The 23,874-nt window shown below is 44.7% G+C and overlaps 1 protein-coding gene and 1 pseudogene across 1 annotated transcript; one reads left to right on the top strand and one right to left on the bottom strand.

Annotated features, from left to right (window-relative positions):
- Positions 1-2,731: 2,731 nt before the first annotated feature.
- LOC142423222 (uncharacterized) lies at positions 2,732-17,955 on the bottom strand. The gene is made up of 5 exons (XM_075528448.1): positions 17,867-17,955; positions 12,043-12,285; positions 11,813-11,871; positions 8,254-8,380; positions 2,732-4,789 (listed from the first exon to the last, which is right to left on the bottom strand). The coding sequence occupies exons 2-5, from the start codon at positions 12,068-12,070 to the stop codon at positions 2,937-2,939; spliced, it is 2,067 nt and encodes a 688-aa protein (XP_075384563.1). The 5' UTR covers positions 12,071-12,285; positions 17,867-17,955; the 3' UTR covers positions 2,732-2,936.
- Positions 8,861-9,205, top strand: LOC142423228 (large ribosomal subunit protein P1 pseudogene; annotated as a pseudogene).
- Positions 17,956-23,874: the final 5,919 nt, after the last annotated feature.

The raw sequence follows: 23,874 nt of genomic DNA, 5'->3' as shown, positions 1-23,874 counted from the left end.
TAAAGAAGAGGTTTATATACAAGAGCAATTGTACATTAAGAAAACATCCCAACCCAGTCCAGTCCGAGGCCGTAGTCTGATATCAGCCCATATGTTGGATACCAATCCATAAAGTCCTCTTCAGACTCACAAAACACATGCAATGAAGCCAAATGCAGGACAATCACAAGCCAGTGAGTAGTAAGTCTTTGGATCCAGTGGCATCATAAGCATCTCAGCGCTGGCAGGGGCCCCTCAGTGGCTTCACGGCGCTGAAAGAATTCACGTTGCAAAAGCACTTCTGTAACCCAAGTGTTTTATGAAGAACAGAAGTTTCAGGTTTTACAGTCTCAAAAGGGTACACAGTGTTTCTGGAGTGTGCCAAGATGCAAGGAAGCTGCATTGGATTTCACAACTAGGCACACAAAATGTGGAAAAGACACCCACACATATGGAACTGGGGAATCCCCAGGGACAAAGAGGCCAAGAACACGCGGGTCCTGAGTAAGCCCTCCACCCTTGACTTACGGCTGAACTGAAGCAGAGTCCAAGAGAATAAAATAGGGGGGCGTGACCTGTATATTTAACATCTCTGGTTGGGGAGGTGTGGTTGAAGGTATTGGTTGACCTCTGGCAGAGTTTAGACCTACCTGGGTGAAGTCATGGCCTGGGTGGAAGGTAGGTCTTAAGTTTCACCTGTGCTAGGGAGTCCCACTCTGTACATGCTCCTTTGGGTCTTACCGTGGGTGTCCAAGTAGGGTGCCTGATTTCTTTCCAATCCCTGTATGTGGCCTTTACAGCATTGGGGTGACAACCCCTTTGTCCCTAAATCTAACTACCTTTCAATATGAACCATTAGCGTTCTCGAAAACATGAAAGAATGCATGTAATCTCAGTATTAGACTAGTCTTGTAAACCATAGATGGGAATACTAGTACTCCCCCGGAACCTGAGACTTTTTGCCCCATCAACACCCAAAGCTAATACTCTACTTACACTAGTTCCTGATTTCCCCTATGTATTTCTTGCATATTATTTTATTTTATAATATTTTATAATAGTTCCAATCCACCAAATGCTCAGTGGGCAAAGATGAGGCATTGTGCTCCCTGAGCTTTAGTCTTAGAAACCCAAAGTCATTCTACTTTGGCCACAAGGGTCACTATAATTCAGAATTGACTAAATGGCAGTGAACAGTTTTATTTTTGAAGCCAAATGAGTTACACAGATGTATGTGTGGTTTAGTAAATTAACGTTTAGCTACAACCGAAAGGACAACTGTTGGAATGAGCTGGTTTATGAAGAAAAAACGTCAAGCAATTTTAGAAGACTTAAGCTTCGTTATTCCATTTGACTACAGAATGTGCATACACTTGTGTAGTTACGATGGATACCTGGATCTCTATTCAGAGCACAGGCAGACAGATTTCTCCTCAAAATCTTTCAGAGGTGGTTACGTCCTGATTTGTGGTGGCAGCATTTTGTTTTCCTACGTGAGCTAAAAAAGGTCCCTGAAATCAAGTTGCCTCCATAGATCCTGTCCTCACAACTCTTCTCCCTGTGGCTTCTGGTACAAGAGGTATGGCTTAGGTTGCAAACAACTCACATTCTCCCTGTCGACAGAAACCTGTTCTCTGAGGTACACAGAAGTGTGCCTCTGTCTTCTTCTAGTGTAATCCTCTGGCGTACAAAGCTTCTGTTGTGTCCTGTGACATAGGGCTGAACTCCAGCCAACGCCTCCACACACACTCACTGCAAACAACAGGCTTCTCCAGAGTGAGCTTCTGGTGTTTAAAGTCTTTGCTTCTAGCTACAGCTCACACACACACACACATTTTGCACACACGACTTCTCCCGAGCGTGTCTTCTGGTGGGAAAGAAAATTTAGTTGGTGAGTAGCCTTGTCCCCTTAATAACAATGTGGCATCTCTTGACTATGTCCTCTGGTGTCTACGATTTGATTTCACCAGTTAGTCTCACCTACACTTCTTATACCTGATCTTCAGTCTCCTGAATAAACCCTGAGATGTATGACAGTTGAATTGGAGCTAAAGCCTCTACCATAGTCCTGACCCATCTGGTTTCCCACCTGCACTTGGGTTCTCAAGGAGCAGCTACCAGGGTGACAGTCACTGGTGGTTTGGCCCATAAGTCAGGGACCTGGGTGTAGTCCAAGGCTTTGCATTACCCTTTACAATACTGATTGTCTGAAGGACAAAGTGATTATTATAGAAGGTACTGATTTGAATTAAGATGTACCATGACGTTTTAAGGAATAAGGTGCAAAGCAATGTTTTGCTTGCCAAGGACCTCGGATTGTATGAAAGCTTTTCAATAAAGCTGCCTGGGGTTGAACTCTGAGCAGACCTCCCAACCCCACCTTGTCTGTTTCTCTTTCTTACATCTCTGTCCCATCAGGTTCTCGCTTTACTGCTGTGCAGGCCTCAGCATTAGGTGTTTGAGAAGATGGGACTTTTGCTACAGCCTTGCTCACACTAACACACATGGGGCTTGTCTCCTGAGTGGGTCCTCTGCTGTGTGAGGAGACGTAACTTCTTAATAAGACATCACCAACACTACTTACACACACGTGGCTTCTTCGAGTGCATTATCTCAAATGCAATGAGCATTGAGTTGCACCTATAGCCTAGCCTGCGTCCTCTATCTACATTAGTAAAGTCTCCATAATATATTAGACTGGGTTGAACACAAAAAAATCCAGACACTCATATATGTGTGTAAGAGCGTTTTATATTAAGAATTAGATATGAAGGAAACATCCTAACCCAGATCAATTCCATAAGTTCAACACTAGTCCAAAAATCCATCTTTTGACTCACGCCATGATGCAGAATGCTGTACGCTCATAGGCCAGTGGGTGCAACGTCTTAAAGATCCGATGGCAGAGGACTTATCTCCAGGGCTCTGGCTGCTTAAGCATGGCTCAAAGTGGTTAGTCAACAGGAAGGTGAAGCAGACAGCGTGTGGCCTGCCTCTAGGGAGAAAGAGTGTACCCTTTGATGTTTGATGAGAGTTGACTTTCGGCTAAAGCCTCGCCCACACTCCTTGCACACATGTGGCTTCTCCCCCGAGTGTATCCTCTGGTGTTTGATGAGATCTGACTTCCAGCTAAAGGCTCGCCCACACTCCTTACACACATGAGGTTTCTCCCCTGAGTGTATCCTCTGGTGTGCATTGAGATGCGACTGTTGGCTAAAGCCCTGCCCACACTCCTTACACATGTAAGGTTTCTCTCCTGAATGTGTCCTCTGGTGTGTGATGAGATTTGACTTGTGGATAAAGCCTTGCCTACACTCCTTGCACACATGTGGCTTCTCCCCTGAGTGTGTCCTCTGGTGTGTGATGAGAGTTGACTTGGCTCTGAAGTCTCGCCCACATTCCTTACACACATGTGGTTTCTCCCCTGAGTGTATCCTCTGGTGTGTTTTGAGATTTGACTGCTGGCTAAAGGCTCGCCCACACTCCTTGCACAGATGTGGCTTCTCCCCTGAGTGTATTCTCTGGTGTCTTTTAAGATGTGACTGTTGGCTAAAGCCTCGCCCACACTCCTTACACACATGTGGCTTCTCCCCTGAGTGTTTCCTCAGGTGTCTTTTAAGATGTGACTGTTGGCTAAAGCCTTGTCCACACTCCTTGCACACATGAGGTTTCTGACCTGAGTGTGTCCATTGGTGTTTGATGAGATATGCCTTTTGGCTAAACCCTCGCCCACAATCCTTACACACATTTGGTTTCCTCCCTGAGTGTGTCCTCTGGTGGGTGCTGAGATTTGATTTCCAGGAAAACCCTCGCCCACATTCCTTACACAAGTAAGGTTTCTCACATGAATGTGTCCTCGGGTGTTTGATGAGATCTGCCTTTTGGCTAATGCCTAGCCCACATTTCTTACACAGATAAGGTTTCTCACCTGAGTATGTCCCCTGGTGTTTGATGAGATCTGACTTTTCCCAAAAGCCTTGTCCACACTCCTTACACACATGTGGTTTCTCCCCTGAGTGTATCCTCTGGTGTCTGATGACAGCTGATTTGCAGGTAAAGCCTTGTGAACATTCTGTGCATTCACATGGCTTCTGCCCTGAGTGTGTCCTCTGATGTGTAATGAGAGTTGGCCTAACACTAAAGTCTGGTCCACACTCATTACATGCATGGGGTCTCTCACCTGCTTGAGTCCTCTGGCATGTGATGAGAGTTGACTTGAGGTTATAGCCTGGCTGAAACTCCTTACACACATCAGGATTCTCATCTGAGCGTGCCCTTTGTTGCCAAAGGAAGAAGGACTTCTGGGTAAGGCCTTGGCAACACTCACTGTAAGAATGTGACTTGTCCTGGGAAGGGATCCTCTGGTTTGTGATGCTTGATCTCAGGCTACCCTCTCTATAAGCCATTACTCCAAATGTTGAGGTTTCTAAGCCCTTCAAACCCTTGTCTGATTCCACATGGTTTTTCCCCCTTTGAGCAGAGTGGGCCTCCATTCCCACTCCTGTGCTGCCTTCTCTGGGGCTTGCTGACCTTCCCCAGGCTGAACTGGATAAAACCCTTGACGTCTCTCTTTCCCCTGTGCTCCCACACAAGAGTTTGGAGACTTCTCTCTCTCGTTGTCCTGTGTTTTCACTCCTGCAGTTCTGAACAGAATCCTGATGTTCTGGCTGCCCTGTGCTGTTATCTTCGGGAAGGAAGTGATTCTCTGAACACGAGTCTGGAAAGATCTGAAGCACATGCTGTCTGAGGAACTGCTGACAGGGGAAATCCAGGAGGCAGGAGGAAGTAGGGTGAGCTTCTGATGTTGGTTCTGCAGAAGAGAATTTTCTATGAGAGCAGCTATGAGTAAGTGTTAAAGGCCTGGACAGTGATACCTATGTTTATGACTGGCAGTATCTCACTGCTGGCGTGCCATGAAAGCCTCTCTCTCTCACACATACACATACTTATACATTCGACTACTAGATGAAAGGGTGATGGTTCAGAAGATGGGCCTAGTGATTTCCTAACAGTCTGCAACTAGAGGGCCATAGGTTTGAAGACCCTCAGGAGCTGTGCTAATCCACCTTGTGAACATATCTTCTCACTAGGAGTTGGAATCCTCTCAACGGCAGCCAACAACAATCCTATACTCACATTTGTCATTCACAATAGATCCAACTCAATCTGTGTCTCACTAACTGGTCACTCGTTCCATTTTTATCAACTATCCTTCTTTTTGCAATCCAGAAGTACTCTAGGTGGGGCAGTGGTTAAAGCCCTGGACTGCAAGCCAACAGATGATGGACCAAACCCACCAATAGCTCCACGGTAGAATAGTGTGGCGGTCTGCTTCTCTAGAAATGTACAGGCTGGGAAACTATGATCAGATCTACCAAGTTCTATAGGGTCACTATGAGGAGGTATCAACTAGATGACAGTGGATTTAATTACTGTAATCCAGATAACCCACACAGGAAAACTTTGCAACATGTCAAGCTTATCAGAATTTCTCTTCCCCCACCCCCCCAGAATTTCTCAAGGAAGGATCAGATACTGTTTCTGCTCTATAAACAGCTTCTCCTGCAGGTGGCCTCCTCCTCCTCCTCCTCCATCCTTCTAAGCCATAGGCACTCAGTGATATATTCTGCCCCGACCATTTTGCTATTACTTGGAAATAACAGTTCTGTGAACTATGTAGAAATCTTCATGGCTTTTCTTTTTATAAAGAGGGATTGAGAAAATATAAAGTCATTCAATCTGGTGGGCTTCAAATACAGGAGACAGTCTGTGTGTGAAAATGGCAGAGATGTAGCACTTGAATCTGCCCACCTTTGAGTGAAAGATGATCAGGGTCAGCCCATTGCTGATTGACATGCATGGCAGTCAGTCCTACCTTCAACCTCCAACTTTTTTTTTTGCTGTTTTTTTAAAAATAAATCATTTTATTGGGGCTCATACAACTCTTATCACAATCCATACATACATCAATTGAGTAAAGCACCCTTATACATTCGTTGCCCTCATCATTCTCAAAATTCGTCTTCCACTTGGGTTCCTGGAATCAGCTCATTTTCCTTTTTTTCCCTTCCTCTCCCCCCCCCCCGCTTCACCCCCCCTCCACGAACCCTTAATAGTTTATAAATTATTTTATCTTACCTTACACTGCCCAGCGTCTCCCCTCACCCACCTTCCCGTTGCCCATCCCCCAGAGAGGAGGTTACACATAGATCCCCGAGATCGGTTCTCCCTTTCTACAGCCCCTTCCTTTCTGGTGTCGCCACTCTCACCACTGGTCCTGAGGGATTCATCCGTCCTAGAGTCCTAGATTCCCTGTGTTTCCAGATTCCTACTGCACCGATGTGCATCCTCTGGTCTAACCAGGTCGGCAAGGCAGAATTGGGATCATGATAATTAGGGGGGAGGAAGCGTTCAAGAACTAGAGGAAGGTTTTAAGTTTCATTGTTGCTACACTGAACCCTGAGTGACTCATCTCCTCCCCACTACCCATCTGCAAGGGATGTCCAGCTGTTTACAGATGGGCATTGGGTCCCCATCACGCACTCCCCTCATTCACGGTAATGTGATTTTTTTTCCCCCGCCTTTGTTGTTTGAAACCTGGTCCCCTCGGCCCTTCATGATCACACATGTTGGTGTGCTGCTTCCATGTGGGCTTTGTTGCTTCTGGGTTAGATGGCCGCTTGTTTACTTTCAAGCCTTTAAGTTCCCAGATGCTATCTCTCTCAATAGCCAGGCACCATCAGCCTTCTTCACCACACTTACTTATGCACACATTCGTCTTCAGCGTTTATGTGAGGAAGGTGATAACACGATGGTTTTTGTTCCTTGATGTCTGCTACCTGGTCCGTTCAACACGTTGTATTCACTTAGGCTGTGTGTTTCTTCTCTGTGGGCTTTGTTGCTTCCGAGCTAGATGGCCACTTGTTTGCCTTCAAGCCTTCAAGCCCCCAGATGCTATATCTTTTTGATAGCCGGGCACCATCAGCTTTCTTCACCACGTTTGCTTATGCACACGTCTGTTTTCAGTGATAATGTCAGGAAGGTGGGTATCATGGAATGACCATTTAGCTGGGCAAGGTGCTACTGTACTGAGGGAGTGTGCACGAGGACAACCTCCAACTTTTAAATCAATTCGGAGAGTAGTCATCCTCTCCATGGAACAGTCTACTTCTCCTCTAGGGCTGGCAATTCCTTGCAATGGCCAGAGCTCCCAGACCAGATGGTGGTGGATTAAGGGATCAGGAGACATGTAGGCAGAGTCTTCCTGCTTCAGTGCATCGGCTCTCTCAGCTCCTCTCCACAGTGCGGGTGTCCTGTCAGCCCCCAGAGGAAAATCCTCTGCTTGGCCCTGCTGAACATCCGCACTAACTTGCACATGAACATTTCAGACCTGGGACTGTTGTCTCTGTCACTGAGCCATTGCCTGGTCTCTCACTGTCATCTCGGAGGTTCCTTGTCCCCTTTGCGTTTCTCTCTTCTTTTTTCCTACTGCTGCTTCCTCTCTGGAAAAATACCTCTGTGGGACTACCTGCAGTTAACACAAACTCACTACTACAGTGTGAACTGGACTCAAAGTAACACTATTTAGGGTGTCTGGGGCTGTAAATCTTTATGGGAGCAGGGGAGAGCCTCACCTCATCTTTCTCCGTGGGCATGGCTGATGAGTTTGAACTGCTGTCCTTGCAGTTAGCACAATTCTGTACAGTGCCCCCAGGGCTCCTTCTCCACAGATAAATGACCACTAGTACCACCACTCTCCTCTGCAAACACTCCATTTGCTCAGGAGGCTCTATACACGTCCTTAACACAGTTCAATAGTTAACCCCTGCAGGCGGCATTGCAATTACAGGGCGGCACTTTATAGTCTATGACCCAACAGCAAAGATCAAACCCATGCTGTTCAACAGCTTATCCTCAAAATGAGACCAACATAGGTAGCTATGTATGCATACATGTATATAGGATGGCACATGCCCAAACATGTTTGTGTGCTGCATATGTCTTCATGTATGTACTAAAGCACACGGGGACATTATTGTGGAGACTTTCTAGACATACTATCCAAATAACTCACTGGATTGGTTCACCTAATTAAAGGGGTTAAATTTGTCCCCATGGTAAGTGGACAACTGAATCAGCTAGCATAATATAATTCATAAAGATAATGTCCAAAACCCTGGTTTGGTGAGTAGCTCTAGGGCTCATTCTTTAGCACACAGTAGGTGCCCAATAAATATGTGCAGAGGTAAAAAAGAGAAAGCAGCACGTCCTCACCCATGGAGAGCAGAGTCCTGTAAATTTCCAGCATCACGTCTCTGTACAGGGTCTTCTGCTCAGAGCTCAGTGTCTTCCATTCTGCCTCCGAGAAAAGCACAGTGACATCCTGGATTGTAACTGGCTCCTAGAATGAATAAGGAATCAATGCAGCAAAACAGCACCAACTCCCACGATCAGAGTTCACTGGGAGCCTGCTATGCTCCATGCTGTGAGTCGGACTCGGTGTCATGGAGAATGAGTTGTGGAGAATCATAGAAAGCAGTCCTGGGTAGGCAGCTGGTGCCAGAAGTGAACAGCAAAGTGGAAAATTGGATGTTCTGATATTATGTTTGTTGACACTGGATCGTATTCCTGCCATTAAGATTGCCCTTTTTAGATGCCTGTTGAAACTACATGAAGGTACCTGACATATTTCTGATTATTAAGTTGTGTATTTATGCTGTTTCAATAGATCAATCATTAAAAAGCAAAAAGCTTTTTTCCCTCAGCTGCCGTTAAGGTGCTCGGTCCTTCCGAGGAAGCTAAGGCCACGTTGCGGTGAGTCCCTCACTTCATCCGGCGACTAGCACCACGCCGGGCAGCGCCAGCCCAGGACTCCAGCACCATGGCCTCCATCTCCGAGATCGCCTGCATCTACTTGGCCCTCATCCTGCACGACGACTAGGTGACCATCACAGAGGACAAGATCAACGCCCTTATTAAGGCCGCCGGGGTCAATGTGGAGCCCTTCTGGCCCGGCCTGTTTGCCAAGGCTCTGGCCAACGTCAACATTGGGAGCCTCATCTGTAATGTTGGGGCTGGTGGTCCTGCCCCAGTTGCTGGTGCTGCACCAGCCGGAGGACCTGCACCTGCCACCACTGCTGCCCCAGCTGAGGAGAAGAGAGTGGAAGCCAAGAAAGAAGAGTCTGAAGAATCTGATGATGACATGGGTTTTGGTTTTTTTGACTAAACCCTCTTTTGTAACATGTTCAATAAACCAAACTGAACTCTTTTAAAAAATTAATTAATAAAAAAATAAATAAAAAAGCAAAAAGCTCGAGAACTGACATCTCTCCCTAGATGACCCTGCTGCAGAAGATGACCCTGAAGATACAGTGTCAGGAGAGAGGCCAGCTGACCTGCCGACCTGGGAGCAACCAAGGGAGGAGTGCAACAGACCAGTGATGGGAGCAAAGATACCAAGTCCCCCCAAGAATTCTGATCCGACTTCGGACTTGGAGAGGGGGCAGCACATGGCACCCCATCTGAACTAGTGGGGTCTTGCTTACAGGGGCCACATGGAAAGTCTATAGGTATAACGGGAAGGCATTAGAATGTTCGATCCCTGACCGCGGGAACAGCAATGTGGTCTCATAGAATGCTCACCTTTCAGACAAGATGGATGAAGACTAAAAGTGTATGTGTTCTTAGATAAGCAGGACCAGGGATAGGTCAGCTTGAAAGAAATGGGGTCAGGACGAATGGTTTATAACATCCGTCTTTCTCTACATATAACACAGATATACATCTGTTCTATGTCAGGATCCCTATTAAACTTTTGGTTTTTCTTTTTTGTGGGTTTGTTTGTTATCTTTTTGTTTGATGTTTCCCTATACAAGATATACAGGATAGAAAATCTTATGGATACAGCAACTGAACAGATGGGTCCAGGGAGGGGAGGCAAGTGGAGGTGAACAGGGAGAGAATGATGGGTACAGAAAATAATAAGTTTTCTAAAATTGACATTGAGGAAGATGCAGCTTTTTGGGTCATATTTGTTCAATTGATTTGTATCTGGGAGGAAGTCATGAGAAATGAATGATGGGTGAATATAATAGTGGGATAAGAGGGGGGTGGTATATATATTTTGCACTCACAACAAGGAAGTAGATGGAACTTAGGGCTTCTACTTAAATCTTGCCTCAGTACAAGAACTGAGTACTCTGAGGGGTCTAGGGGAGGAGATGAGTCAGTCAGGGTGCGATGTAGCACCGATGAAGAATACAGCTTTCCCCCAGACCCTGGATGCTTCCTCCCCGCCAACTACCATGATCCGAATTTTACCTTGCAAGTCTGGATAGAGCAGAAGTTGTACACAGGTGCATATAGGAGCTGGAGACACAGGGAATCCAGGGTGGATGATACCTTCAGGACCAGGGGTGTGAGGGGCAATGCTGGGAGAGTAGAGGGTGAGTGGGTTGGAAAGGGGGAACTGATTACAAGGATTTACATGTGACCTCCTCCCTGGGGGACAGACAACAGAGAAGGGGGTGAAGGGAGACTCCACATAGGGCAAGATATGACAAAACAATAATTTATAAATTATCAAGGGCTCATGAGGGAAGTGGGAGCGGGGAGGGAGGGGGAAAAAAACGAAGACCTGATGCCAAGGGCTTAAGTGGAGAGCAAATGCTTTAAAAATGACTAGGGCAAAGACTGTATAGATGTGCTTTATACAATTGAAGTATGTATATGTATGGATTGTGATAAGAGTTGTGTGAGCCCCTAATAAAATGTTAAAAAAAAAGAAATATATAGATCCTCAAATAAAACTGAAAACCACTGCCATCAAGTAAAAAAAAAAAACAAGCAACCAAATTAATGTGAAAGCACATGGAGGTGGTGGAGACCCAAAACCCACCTGCAAGATAATTGTGCAGTCCCTCTCAGAAAGGACACAGTCCCTCTCAGAATGGATGATAAATTCAGGGTGCAGTATGGTACTGAAGACTACAAAACTATCCTCTAATTCTTTAATATCCCCCCTTTCTATTATGGTTTTCACTTTTTTTAACCTCTTTAATCAAGTTAGATTTCCACATGTTCATTTGTATATTGAAGATTACCCAAAAAATGATTATGCATTAGTACGTGACAGGTAAGACAGCCAACCGTCCATAGTTACAGGAGTAATGGTTCCCTCTGGGCACGGGAAGGAGCACAGGAGGGGATGGGTAACTGACAGCATTGATGCTATAACCTCACTGGATGGGATTTAACAACAATTGATAGTGAATGGATTTATTAGATTGTGTAAGATAGGTCAATAAAACTATTACATTTAAAAAGAAAAGAAAGCGAAAAGCAGCCCAGTATGTAGTTCATAGGATGATTATATACACAGAAGCACAGCATATCTTAAGGTGCTCTGGAGGTGTAGTAGCTTATTACCGCAAGTTCAGTAATTCAAACCACTGGCCACGCTGAAGGAGAAAGATGAGATTTTTAATACTCTTAAAGATTTACAGTCTCAGAATGTGCAGAAACAGTTCAACCCTGTCCTATAAGATCACGGTGCATAGCAATCAACTCAGCATCAGTGATGTAGGCTTTAGTTAGTAGCACATGAAAATATATAAATAATTTCAGTTTTAAAAAATATTTTTCTTAAGAGTTCCCAAGGATTTGTAATATTAACCTTGGGTATATTTCCCAAGACCAAAAATAAACTGCAAAAATGACTAATAAGGCACGCAGACACGAAATATGTAAATACCCAAAGACAGAGTAGATAGGCCTATTGTCTGGAAATAAGCCAAACCAGCAATTCAGAGAAAATGAGGTGATTCCAACTCACCAGTGATTGGGGCTTCTGTGTTTGCTCTTGGGAGCAGTGACTCTCATTGGAAGACAAACCTAAGGAAACAAAGAGAAGTCGTGAGAAAGAACACCACAATTGCTGTCAGTAGTTCTGATTATCGGAGGACAAACTGAACAACTGTACTCCACTGTGGCCTCTACAGGGTTCTCACCTGAATCTGGAGCCTAGGTCCCCTCTTCACCCCCCAAATTCTCAGCAACTCTCACCTTTTGCAGGCTTCTTCCCGGTGTCCATATTTTCTTGTCCCTTCAAGCCAAGGTCTTCCAGGCCTGCTTTCACCGAGTATAAGGCCCAGGACACGTAATGAACCCAGTCAATGCAGTGGCTGCCTGGGAATTCTGTGACAGACCAGCTGTGTATTACTTCATCTCCTGGTGGATTTCTGTTGCCTGTGGGAGTGACGATGTCATGCCTCTTAGGAAAGCCTCTTGTTTTCAGGTACCCAGGACCTGTGGGATGGAAAAGCTATTGAATCAGTGGTTCTCAACCTGATGTTCCTCATGTTGTGGTGACCCCCAACCATAAAATTATTTTCATTGCTACTTCATAACTTTAATTTTGCTAGTTATGAAACATTATATAAATATCTGATATGCAGGATATATTAAGCAATCCCTGTGAAAGAGTCGTTCATCCCCAAAGGGGTCATGACCCCCAGGTTGAGAATGGCTGAATTAGATGCTGCTAGACCCTTTATTATGGGCTCTAAAGCCAGGTGTCTTCACAGGGATCGTGTGCTCTCCCACTGTCCTCAGTCAAGTCAGAGTTGTCAAGTCTACTTGTGTTCTCTGGATTTTTTTCTAATTTAATCATTTTATTGGGGGATCGTACAACTCTTATCACAATCCATACATACATCCATTTTGTCAAGCACATTTGTACATTTGTTGCCATCATCATTCTCAAAACATTTGCTAATTGAGCCCTTAATATCAGCTCATTTTCCCCCTCCCTCCCCTTTGCCCCTTCTCTCAGAGCTCTTCATAACTCATAAATTATTTTGTCATTTCTTACATTGTCCGACGTCTCCCTTCACCCACTTTTCTGCTGTCGATCCCCCAGGGAGGTTATATGTAGATCCTTGTAATCGGTTCCCCTTTTCTACCCCACCTTTCCTCCACCCTCCCAGTATCGCCACTCTCACCACTGGTCTTGAGGGGATCATCTGTCCTGGATTCACTGTGTTTCCAGTTCCTATCTGTACCAGTGTACATCCACTGGTTTAGCCAGATTTGTATGGTAGAAATGGGTTCATGATAGTGGGTGGGGAGGAAGCATTTAGGAACTAGAGTAAGGTGATCAGATTTTAACACTGGTAAAGCGGGACACAGATACCATTGATAAAACTCATATCCTGGTGAAATAGCCACACGGCAGCCGAAAACCGTATACCCTAGCTTGTGCATTCTTTCCAAAAATCAGGACTTTTTTAAAACGCCACAGGGCACAGAAAAAATTGTTAAAAATCTGGACTGTCCCACCAAAAGCGGGACGTCTAGTCACTTTAAACTAGAGAAAAGTTGTATGTTTCATTGTTGCTACACTGCACCCTGTCTGGCTCGTCTCCTCCCTGATACTGTTCTGTGAGGGGATGTCCAGTTGCCTATAGATAGGTCTTGGGTGCCCAATTTGCACTACCCCTTGTTCACAATGATTTGATTTTTTGTTCTTTGATGCTTGATACCTCATTCTTTTGACGCGTGATCACACAGGCTGGTGTGCTTCTTCCATGTGGGCTTTGTTGCTTCTGAGCTATATGGCCACTTGTTTACCTTCAAGCCTTTAAAATCCCCGATGCTATGTCTTTTGATAGCTGGGCACTATCAGCTTTCTTTACCATGTTTGCTTATGCATCCATTTGTCTTCAACAATCATATTGGGAAGGTGAATATCATGGAATGCCAGTTTAATAGAACAAAGTATTCTTGCATTGAGGGAGTACTTGAGTGGAGGCTCAATGTTCATCTGGTATCTTAAAACTAAACCTATAAATATATGCACATAGATCTATTCCTCATCCTCATATATATATTTACATACGTATGTGCCTTTATTTGGACCTCTTTATATGCCCTTTGTCTGCTAATTCTTTCTTCTATTTCCTTTTACTTTCTCTTGTCCCACTATCATGTTCAACCTTCATTTGGGTTTCAGTAATTCCTCTCAGTTACATTACCCTTGATCAAGCCCTACCAGGCCTCCTACATCCTTCTTATCACTGATTTGGATCACTTGTTCCCTTGTCTCTGGTTTTGTTAACACCACTTCCCTTCCACCTCTCACTCCCCTATGTCCCCACCGCTCCTGTTGTTTTCTCCTCCAGATTGTTCGTTCAGCCTATCTTATTTAGACAGATCTGGGGAGATATTAACATGCACAAAAATAAGACAGAGCAAAACCAAGCAACAAAATAAAACAAAACAACAACAACAAAAAGCCAATGACAAGAAAAAAGACAACAACAAAAAAGAAAAGCCTGTAGTTAGTTCAAGGACTGTTTGGCCTTTAGGAATGTTTTCGGGTTGAGTCTGAAGGGGTGCCATGCCCTGGTCCCAAAGTCTATTTTTGGTATTCCTGGGGACTTCGTTGCTGTTCCCCTTGCTGTTCTGTTGCACATCCTTAGTGTTTTGACTCGGTGTGGTGAGATCAGATCGGACGCAAATCCCACACTGTATCTCTAGTGTTGTCCCCTGTAGGGCTATGGGTCAGTCAGGGATGCTGTGTCTCATAGTGGGGCCAGCCATATGGTCCTCTCTGTGCATTGGCGTTCTGAGCGGAAATATTGTCCTCAAGACTTGGTGGGCCAGGATGTTATCCACTTTTTCCCCTCCCCCTTCATTTGTTCCCGTGTGCTCTGATCAGACATGTCCCTCTCACTGAGCTGTAGCTTCAGTGCTGTCCTCTGAAATAAATTCTTCTGGAGGGAGGGGCATGTGTCCACATAGTTGGGATTGGGGCTGGCCCCTCAGACCTCTCCATCTCTGGATTTTCTACCACAATAAATTTCTGGTCCAGAAATCTCAAGTCTGTTCCATGACACTCGCTCTTTCCTACAAAACTTAACTGTACCTTTATCCAAACAGCTCAGATTGAAGCGGTGAGGACACAGACAGAGCAGCTGAATTGTCAGCTGGTCTGACACAGTGCAACTACTGTTAACTTTCACAAGCAGTGTCTGATAGGGACTGCCACCTGAAGATTATCACTTCTGTCCCCCTGGACCAGCAAAGACCCACACTGGTGACTGAGGACCAAAAGGAAGGCCAGCTCAAATCCTCACCTATCAGTGGTGAGTGACAACACACCCTCTGCCAATCCCCTACTGCATGTGAAGCTAGAGGTGGGACATATGGTGCACTGAGTGCTAGATGGACTCCACCCTCATGGGTGGCATCCTCTGCTTGCTGAGACCTGAAGAACCACAGCGCTAGATGAGCAGCCTGTCCCCTGCAAGCAAACTGTAAGCAAGTAGAAGTCCTTCCAGCATCAGTTGGGATGCCCCAGCTGATTTTTGAACACACAAGAACTTCTTCGTGATCAAATGATGATCTGTCTCACACATCTTCTAGGTCAGCAAAGGGCAGCAACCCAGATCAAGGGCCTGGCCATGCACATTGTCCTCCTTTTTGTACATTCCATCCCACTCTGGCCCTGCCAACCCCCTTCTCTCCAGTTCTTTCTCCTTTTGTCCTCCGTTTTCCTTTTACATTCTTCTCTTCTTTTCACCATATCTACTTGTATTTTTTCCCTTCTTTTCCTCTGTCACTTTTTTTATGTATTGATATCTTTCTTGTCCAGCCACACCAGTAGGTTCTGTAGCCCCTCCCTCCACCTTAGTAAGATTTTTAATGGTACAAATACTGAGGAAAATAGCAAGGTATTTATTTAGACAGTTAAGAAATAAAAATGCCAAAATTTCTACCAATCATATTACTTGATATATATCCTAAGGAAATTAAGAACTACAGCATGAATAGTTATATATTCACTCATGTTCACGGTACCACTGGTGACAAAAACAACCTAAATGTCCACTGATGGAAGAAAGGACAAACTATGGTACACACACACCCCACAGACTACCACGCAATATTAAAAAACTCTGTAAAACATGTCACAGGCGAACCTGAAGGGCATTATGCTGAGTGAAATAAGTCAGTCACAAAAGATAGATAATAGATGAGAACACTACTGCTCTGTCAGTTGGTCACACTGTAGTAGCTTGTGAGTTGTTATGATGCTGGAACCTAGGTCATTAGTATTTTAAATATCAGCAGGTCACCCAAAGAGTTTTCAGTCTAAGAAGTGACTTCAAAGAAAAAAAGCAGGCTATCCACTTTGAATTAGACACTGAAAACTTTATGGACAGCATTGAAGCAAAGAAGTTATTTTGAGGACTAAGGTGCAAACCAAGACTAACCCAAACCATGGTATTTTCAATGGCTTCATATGCATGTGAAAGTTGGGAGGGGAAAAAAGGAGCTGATACCAAGGGCTCAAAGAGAAAGTAAATGTTTAGAAAATGATATGATACAATTGATGTATGGATTGTTAAAAAGAACTGTAAGAGCCCCCAATAAACTGATATTTAAAAAATAAACATAAAGAAAAAAGGGGAGGGAGTTGGACATGGAATATGGAAGCCCAAAGAACTGATACATCTGAATTATGCTGCTGGCCAAAAATAATACTGGAAATACCTTGAACTGCCAAAAGAACAAATAAGTCACCAAAAAAGGTCAAAAAAAAGAACAAAGAAGTCTGTCTTGTTAGAAGTACAGCCAGACTACACCTTAGAGGCTAGGATGGCAAGACTTCATCTCACCTAGTTGGGGCTTGCTGTCAGGAGAAACCAGTGCCTGCAGAAGGATATCATGCTTGGTAGAGTAGAGGGACAAGGAAGAGAGGAAGACCCTTGACAAGATGGACTGACACAGTGGCTGTATCAATGGGCTTCAGCATAGAACAACTGAGAGGATGCCAACAAGACCCAGCAGGGTTTCCTTCTGTTGTACTTAGGGGGCACCATAGTGGGAACCAATTGGACAGCACCTAACAACAGCATCCTAGAAAGTGAAGAGAAAGGTTTCCATGAGAAACAATGTGGGTAACTGATGAAGACACAAATCCTAACCCTACACATTTTAAATCACTGTTAATTTCAATGTTACTTTTTGTCTAAAACTGTATTTTGAAAGCAAACTTTCATATCGGCTGAAGGAATAAGATGTCGAAGTGACTGTAAAGCAGTGTTTGGCAACTGAAGGCTGCCCAGTAAGTGACACCCACACGTTTGTTTTCACAACAGCGGTGGGAATGGTGCTAATCTACATGGAAGCCTGGGGCAGCGTAGCAGTTCCCGAGGGGGCCTTCCCCGCGGGATATCGGACTGGACCTACAGGCCCCCAATAAGATATGGCAAGGCACAAAGTGTCCAGGGGAAGCAGAGGGAACGCTGTAGGAACCTGAAGTGGTCTGTGAAGAGCAGGGATGAATCTGCTGCGCACTGGCGGAACCAACCCCACTGCCCGTGGTACTCCAGGAGACGCGGCTCCAGCAGCACGCTCTAGCGGGCTGTTTGACCCAGGCTCATCCAAACCCACCAACAACCATCACCACCAAAAGAATTTCCAAGTTTGGGGTCCCTCCAGACTCCGCACCGGACCGAAGGGTCGCGGAGTGCCAGGCGGCTCAGGGACTGGAGCTGTCTCCGATCAAATTCCTCGAAAATCGCGTCCTTAGATGCACCCGCCGCTCACAAAGGGAACTAGGGAACCAGCTCAAGCGGGCCGAGCCGCCAGGACCGGGACTCGCCATCCGAACCCGCCTCCGGCCCTGACGCTGGCCCAACGTTCCAGCTGCCCCCGAGCTGCCGCGCGCGCGCGTGGGCAAAGCCACTGGGGGTCGGAGACCCTGCGGCGCGTTCGGCCCGTCAGGCGCCGCCGCGGAGCGTCCGCAGCCAGCCCGAGCCCCGCGGCTGCGGCTCCCCGCGCGGCGTCTCCTTGCTCCCGAGCTCCTCCCGCGCTCCACCTGCTCCGCACGCAGGCAGCGGCTCCCAGGGAAGTCTGCGCTCAGCCGCCACTCTCCAGCAGCCCGGCCTCCGCCGCCACGGTCCCCGGCGACCCCGCCCTCCGGCGCGCAGGGTGACGTCAGCACGCGCTTCCGGTCGCGCGGCGGACGGCGGGCCCCGCGCGGCCCGGACGGCAGGGTTCCGGGAGCGGAGCTTTTTCTGCCTCCGCTGAGCCCAGGTGCGCGTCCTGCGGTCACATTGAACGGGAGACGGGAAAACCAGCGCCTCACGCCATCTCAATTGAACCTTCACCCCAAGTTCCTCCCGCCCGAGTCTAGTTTACAGCAGACTCCCCTGGTCTTCGAGGGGGGAAGCCTCACGCACAGCTGGAGCGTGGTTTTGTGGCCGTTTTCCTAGACCCTGAGGAAGACCTGGGCTACACTGGTTCTTAATACAACGCGGCGATGAGGGTTCTGCTGGGCGGCCTTCCTTTAACTTGAGCTCATGGAAAAGATCTTCTCATCGTAAAAGCAAATACAAGTTGAATTGCGTTTTCTTCAGTTCCGAGGGAAAGATAGCGTATCTTTTCCTCCAGTCTCAGGAGACTGCATCCTGTAGGATTCCGTTTAAACCACATTCTCAGAGATGAAGTGATGACAGGGTGCAAAGGGAACATGACAAGGATGACATCAGATTGTCAATTGTGGTCGTGATCACAGTGAATTCATATGAACTTGCTGCCTGAGATATAAAATATTCATTCCTTTTGAGTTTGATGGTATGTGGCTTTTGGCTAAAGCCTCAACAACATTCACACATGTTGCCTTTCTCCTAAGAATGTCTCTGGTGTGGAATTACATGTGACTACTACCTACCTTGATGAGTCAGCATTGACAACAGGACAGTGAGTGAAATTCGCCATAGCCCGTATCCTCATTCACTTTCCACCCAAGAACTAAGTGATGCTCTGTAGTTTACAGTTATCTCTGCAGTGACTTAGTATCCCAGTTTATGAAGTTAACTGATTTTATTTTATTTTACTTAGGAAAATGAATAATATTCCTCAAGAGTTTTGTCCCAGGAGTATACCAAAATTCTAAGTACTTCTCGTAGACAATGTCATTAGAGTTGACCCATTTCAATTTAAGCATGGAACAATACTGTTAAAGAGTACATAGACAAACTCCAGGTTTATTCCAAGTCCATGGAGAATGATGTTGAAAACAGTATTCTGTTGTTACAATAGCTGGTCAACAAGGGGAACAAAGTGTTGAGAGAAAACCTGCAAATTTCCACACCTATATCAAACACCAAGGACATCTTATATCAGCTGAAGATATTTCCATAAACAGAGAAAGGAAATGAGTGACATTCGCCTTTCCCTTGCCTACCATTAAAAGGCAATTAAGAGACTTTTTAGGGCATTGTGGATATTGTCCTAACTGGGGACATCATTCCTGGCCCAGTCTTTATATTGTGCCTTGAGGACGGAAGTAATGGACATCTGCACATTTTCCAAAGAAGATACATGACCTTCCAACAATCCCTTCTAACCACTCCCACTTTGGGGTTCTCAATTATGACTGGAGGTTTCCCTTACATGTAAATGAACCATCTGGGAATGCTTGTTATACTTTAACTCGGAAGCATGGGGATCATCAGAGGCCTATGGGACACTACAGTCTTCAGTCAGATACAGAGACTTGGCTTATCTTCTCCACCTAAGAGCAACATAGCAGCTGCTTGGCCAGTGAGAACTCCTGGAAGCGAGTTAGGGAATGCTTTGGATGTGCTTGTTCCACAGGCACTGGCTGCTTTTCTGCCATCCCTTCTAATCCAACATTTATGTCAGCTATTGGCTGCCACCTGATTCAGATATATTTTATGAAGGCAGAAAAGTCTATCCACTAGACACTGCGCAGGAGAAGCATCAGGCTTTCTCCTCTCGTAAAGATTGACAGTCTTAGAAACCTTAAAGTAGTTCTCCTCTGTCCTATAGGGTCAGTATAAGTCAGAATTAACTTGATGGCAGTGAGGCTTGTTTGTTTCTATTTTAGTTTGGAATTTGCTTTTTTTTTTTTTTTGGAAGACAAATGAGTCACATAAGAGTGATTTATGAATTAATGAAAAACTTTACTACATCAAAAGGACAACCAAACATCAGAAAGGATTGGTGTATGAAGATGAAACAAGTCAACCAATCGTAGAAGACTTAAAGCATCTAGTTTTCTATTCCACGAGGTTACAGAGCATGTAAATACTTGTGTAGTTAGATGCTCCTGACAGTCACCCTCATTCAGAAGGTAGGCAGTCAGGTTTCTCCTGAAACTCCTCCAGAGGTGAGTGGTGTATCAGTCTGCTTCTATACAAGTTTATAGCCTGGGAAACCCGATGGCCAGATCTACCATGTTACACAGGGCTCCTATGAGTTGTGAGCAAATCCATGACAGTAGATATCGCTACTGTAATCCAGATAACTCTAAGCCAGTGGTGCTCAAATTGTGGGTTGTGCCCCCTTTGGGGGTTGAACAACCCTTTCACAGGGCTCACCTAAAACCTTCAGAAAACACATATTTCTGATGGTCTTAGGAACTGAGACACCGCTCCTCTATCTGTCTGCCCACATGCAGATACTCCCACATATGAGTACCTGGTTTGAAGACTGTTACCCATGCTACACCATGCTTCAAGACAACATTTCATTGACTTGTAATTATAAATAAATATTTTACAATATATAATTACATATTTTTCAGTGATTAATCACTATGTTTAATTATATTCAATTTGTAACAATGAAAATACACCCTGCATATCAGCTATTTACATTATGATTGATAATAGTAGCAAAATTACAGTTATGAAGTAGCAACAAAAATAATTTTATGGTTGGGGGTCACCACAACATGAGGAACTGTATTAAAGTTTGCAGCATTAAGAAGTTGAGAACCACTGGTATAAATCTTTACAACATGTCAGCCAGATTACAATTTCTCAAGGAAGGATCAGATACTGCTTCTGCTCTGTAAACAGCTTTTCCTACAAAAGGATGTCTCCTTCTTAGAAAACCCTCTAAGTTGCAGGCACTCACACTGATATATTCTGTCTTTAGCATTTTGCTCTTATTTGGACATAAAATTCCTATGACCTATGAGGAAATCTTCATGACTGTTCTTAGTATAAAGATGCATTGATAAAATATAAAGTCACTCAATCTAGTGGGCTTCAAATATAGGAGACTGTCTCTGTGTGAAAATGTCAGAAGTGTAGCACTTGAATTTGACATGAGTCTGCAGAGGAATTTGTCGACTAGTATCAGACATGGGCTAATATCAGACTTACAGATTTGATCTGGACTTGACTGGGATGTTATCTCAACATAAAATTGTTCTATGATACAAAGCTCTCTGTTATACACATATGAGTGTCTCTGGATTTGTTTCTCTAGTCAAGCCAGACTGATACAGGCACCCAAAGGAATGAAAGCTCTCAGAGATGGATTGACACCATGGCTGCAACAATGGGCTCACACACAGACACAAACGTGAGGATGGCGCAGGACCCGGTGTGTTTCTGTTGTGCTTGCGGTCACTGTGGGTCAAACACAACTTGATGGCACCGAACAAGAACAGTAAAAATATATGTGTAAATTTTGAGGGAGAGAGTTGATTGGGAAATTCCTGAACCAATACAATGTCAAACAAGGTTCATTTTAAAAGTCAGAAGGACCATCAGACCAAAATGAAATATCTTAAAACACAATGCTTAGAGGTTTCACATATAATATGAAGCGCACATTACTAAAACTTCTGTTGCTATTTCTCTGTCGTATAATTGAGAAGTTGTCGGCATGATCTATACATAACGTTTTCTTAACTTTATTTCCACTGGTCAAATGTACTTAATATGATAATTAACATTTACTTGACCTGACCAGCATGACATAGGGCTTTAGTCTACTTTACTCAAGGCTGTGTGACACTGCTGTAATTCTGGCTCAACATGATCACTCATATAACTTGTAATTCACCATCCTTTTTCTATCTTAACAATAACTCCACTAAATTTGATCTAAAAAGTTTAAAAACATGTCATTATTTCGTATTCTCTACCCCAAAGGAAAGTTCACTTCCACTCAAAGCTGTTAAAACTCACCAAACACCCTCAAGGTAGCCTTTACTATTTCTCACCACCTGATATAACCAGACAATCTGCTTAAAGATAAAATGACCCTCCTTTTCTCCCCTAAACAAAAAGCAAAACATAAAAACTCATTATCAGTCCTTCTGTCTTCTTTCTAACTTTCTAAGCCCATGTTAAAACTCTCAACCCAGTTCTTGAGGTGATTTTCAGCTGGTAGACTAGAATACACAACATTCTTTCACCAGTAAAGCTTCTAGGTAAGTGGGAAGATTCATAAGGGACTCTATTAAAACAACTAAAATAGTTTTATTAAGTAAAATTGCTTATCATCAAATGTAAGTAATTATTCAATGATATATATCAATCAGATAAAACTATCAGAGTAACATCCTTGGATGTCTTAATGATGCTTTGGGTAGAATAGTCTTTTTTAAATCATTTTATTGGGGGCTTGTACAACTATTTTCATAATCCATACATTGTGTGTCAAGCACATTTTTACATTTGTTGCCATCATAATTCTCAAAACACTTGCTTCCCACTTGAGCCCTTGGTGGCAGCTCATTTTCCCCTCCCTTCCTGCTCCCCCATCCCTCATGAGCCCTTGATAATTTATAAATTATTATTTTGTCATATCTTACACTGTCTGACATCTCCCTTCACCTGCTTTTCTGTTCTCCCAGGGAGAAGGTTATATATAGATCCTTGTAATCAGTTCCCCCTTTCTACCCCACCCTCCCTCCACCCTCCTGGTATCGCCATTCTTACCAGTGGTCCTGAAGAGATCATCTGTCCTGGCTTCCCTGGGTCTCCAGTTCCTATCTGTACCAGTGTACATGCTCTTGTCTAACCAGATTTGTAAAGTAGAATTGGGATCTTGATAGTGGGGGTTGAGGGGAAGCATTTAAGAACTAGAGGAAAGTTGTGTGTTTCATTATTGCTACACTGCACCCCGTCCGTCTCCTCTCCGGGACCCTTCTGTAAGGGGATGTCCAGTTGCCTACAGATGGGCTTTGGGTCCCCAATCTGCACTCCCCCACATTCATAAGAACTAGGAAAGTTCCCTGAGACAACTTTCTAATCTCAACTGTGAGGAGGGACCTGTTTATCTTCCAGAGCAAAGTATCTATCAACTATGCTTAAGGTGGTCCCTTTTCATCTTTCCAGAAGGACCCACTGTATCCCTTTTGAAGTGACTTTAGTGACTGTGCGCTTTATTAAAGCTGTAGCTTACCTCTTTACTGCGCGCGCATGTGTGTGTGTGTGTGTGTGTGTGCGCGCAGCTTTTCTGTGGACACAAACCACAAGGGCTTGGAGCTTGCTAGTTCTTAGGTCTTACTACTCAAAGCTGAAATAAATTCAGGTGGTAGCAGCACTTTTGGAAATCCAAGTAATTTTTATGAGGGAAAAGGGATGTTTCGGGTAATACAGTCTCAGATAGTACACATTATCCCTGGAAAGCTTAAAAGGCCACGTGGTGGATGCTGTGGCAAAGTTCTCACATGAAAGGAGTAACAGGACAAGAGGGTGGAACAAGAGGGCAACTGCCCTCGGTCTCTGGTTTTTATCCCTCCTACCCTTCTTGAGGGGGCATGGTTGGGGGTATTGGCTATTCTGAATGGCTGAGTTCAGGCGCCTGTGTGATGTATCTGATGTTGCTGGTGCCTATTGTGTATGTCCAGGTTCTCCTTAACCTAGGCCTACGTGACTGGCCTGAGCATGCTGACCTTTGGATTGTTCCCATAAGTGTCTAATATGTGCCCCATTTCTTTCCAACCCCTTTGTTGTGACATGGCCACCTAAGTTTTGTTTAGTATAGGCATTCAATGGATATAACTCCCTTACCCCTAATCTTCCTATCAATTCCCTGGTGGATGACAGCCAG

This window comes from Tenrec ecaudatus, chromosome 12 (assembly GCF_050624435.1).
Source record: "Tenrec ecaudatus isolate mTenEca1 chromosome 12, mTenEca1.hap1, whole genome shotgun sequence".
NCBI lineage: Eukaryota > Metazoa > Chordata > Mammalia > Afrosoricida > Tenrecidae > Tenrec > Tenrec ecaudatus.
This window is presented reverse-complemented; position numbering and strand designations above follow the sequence as displayed.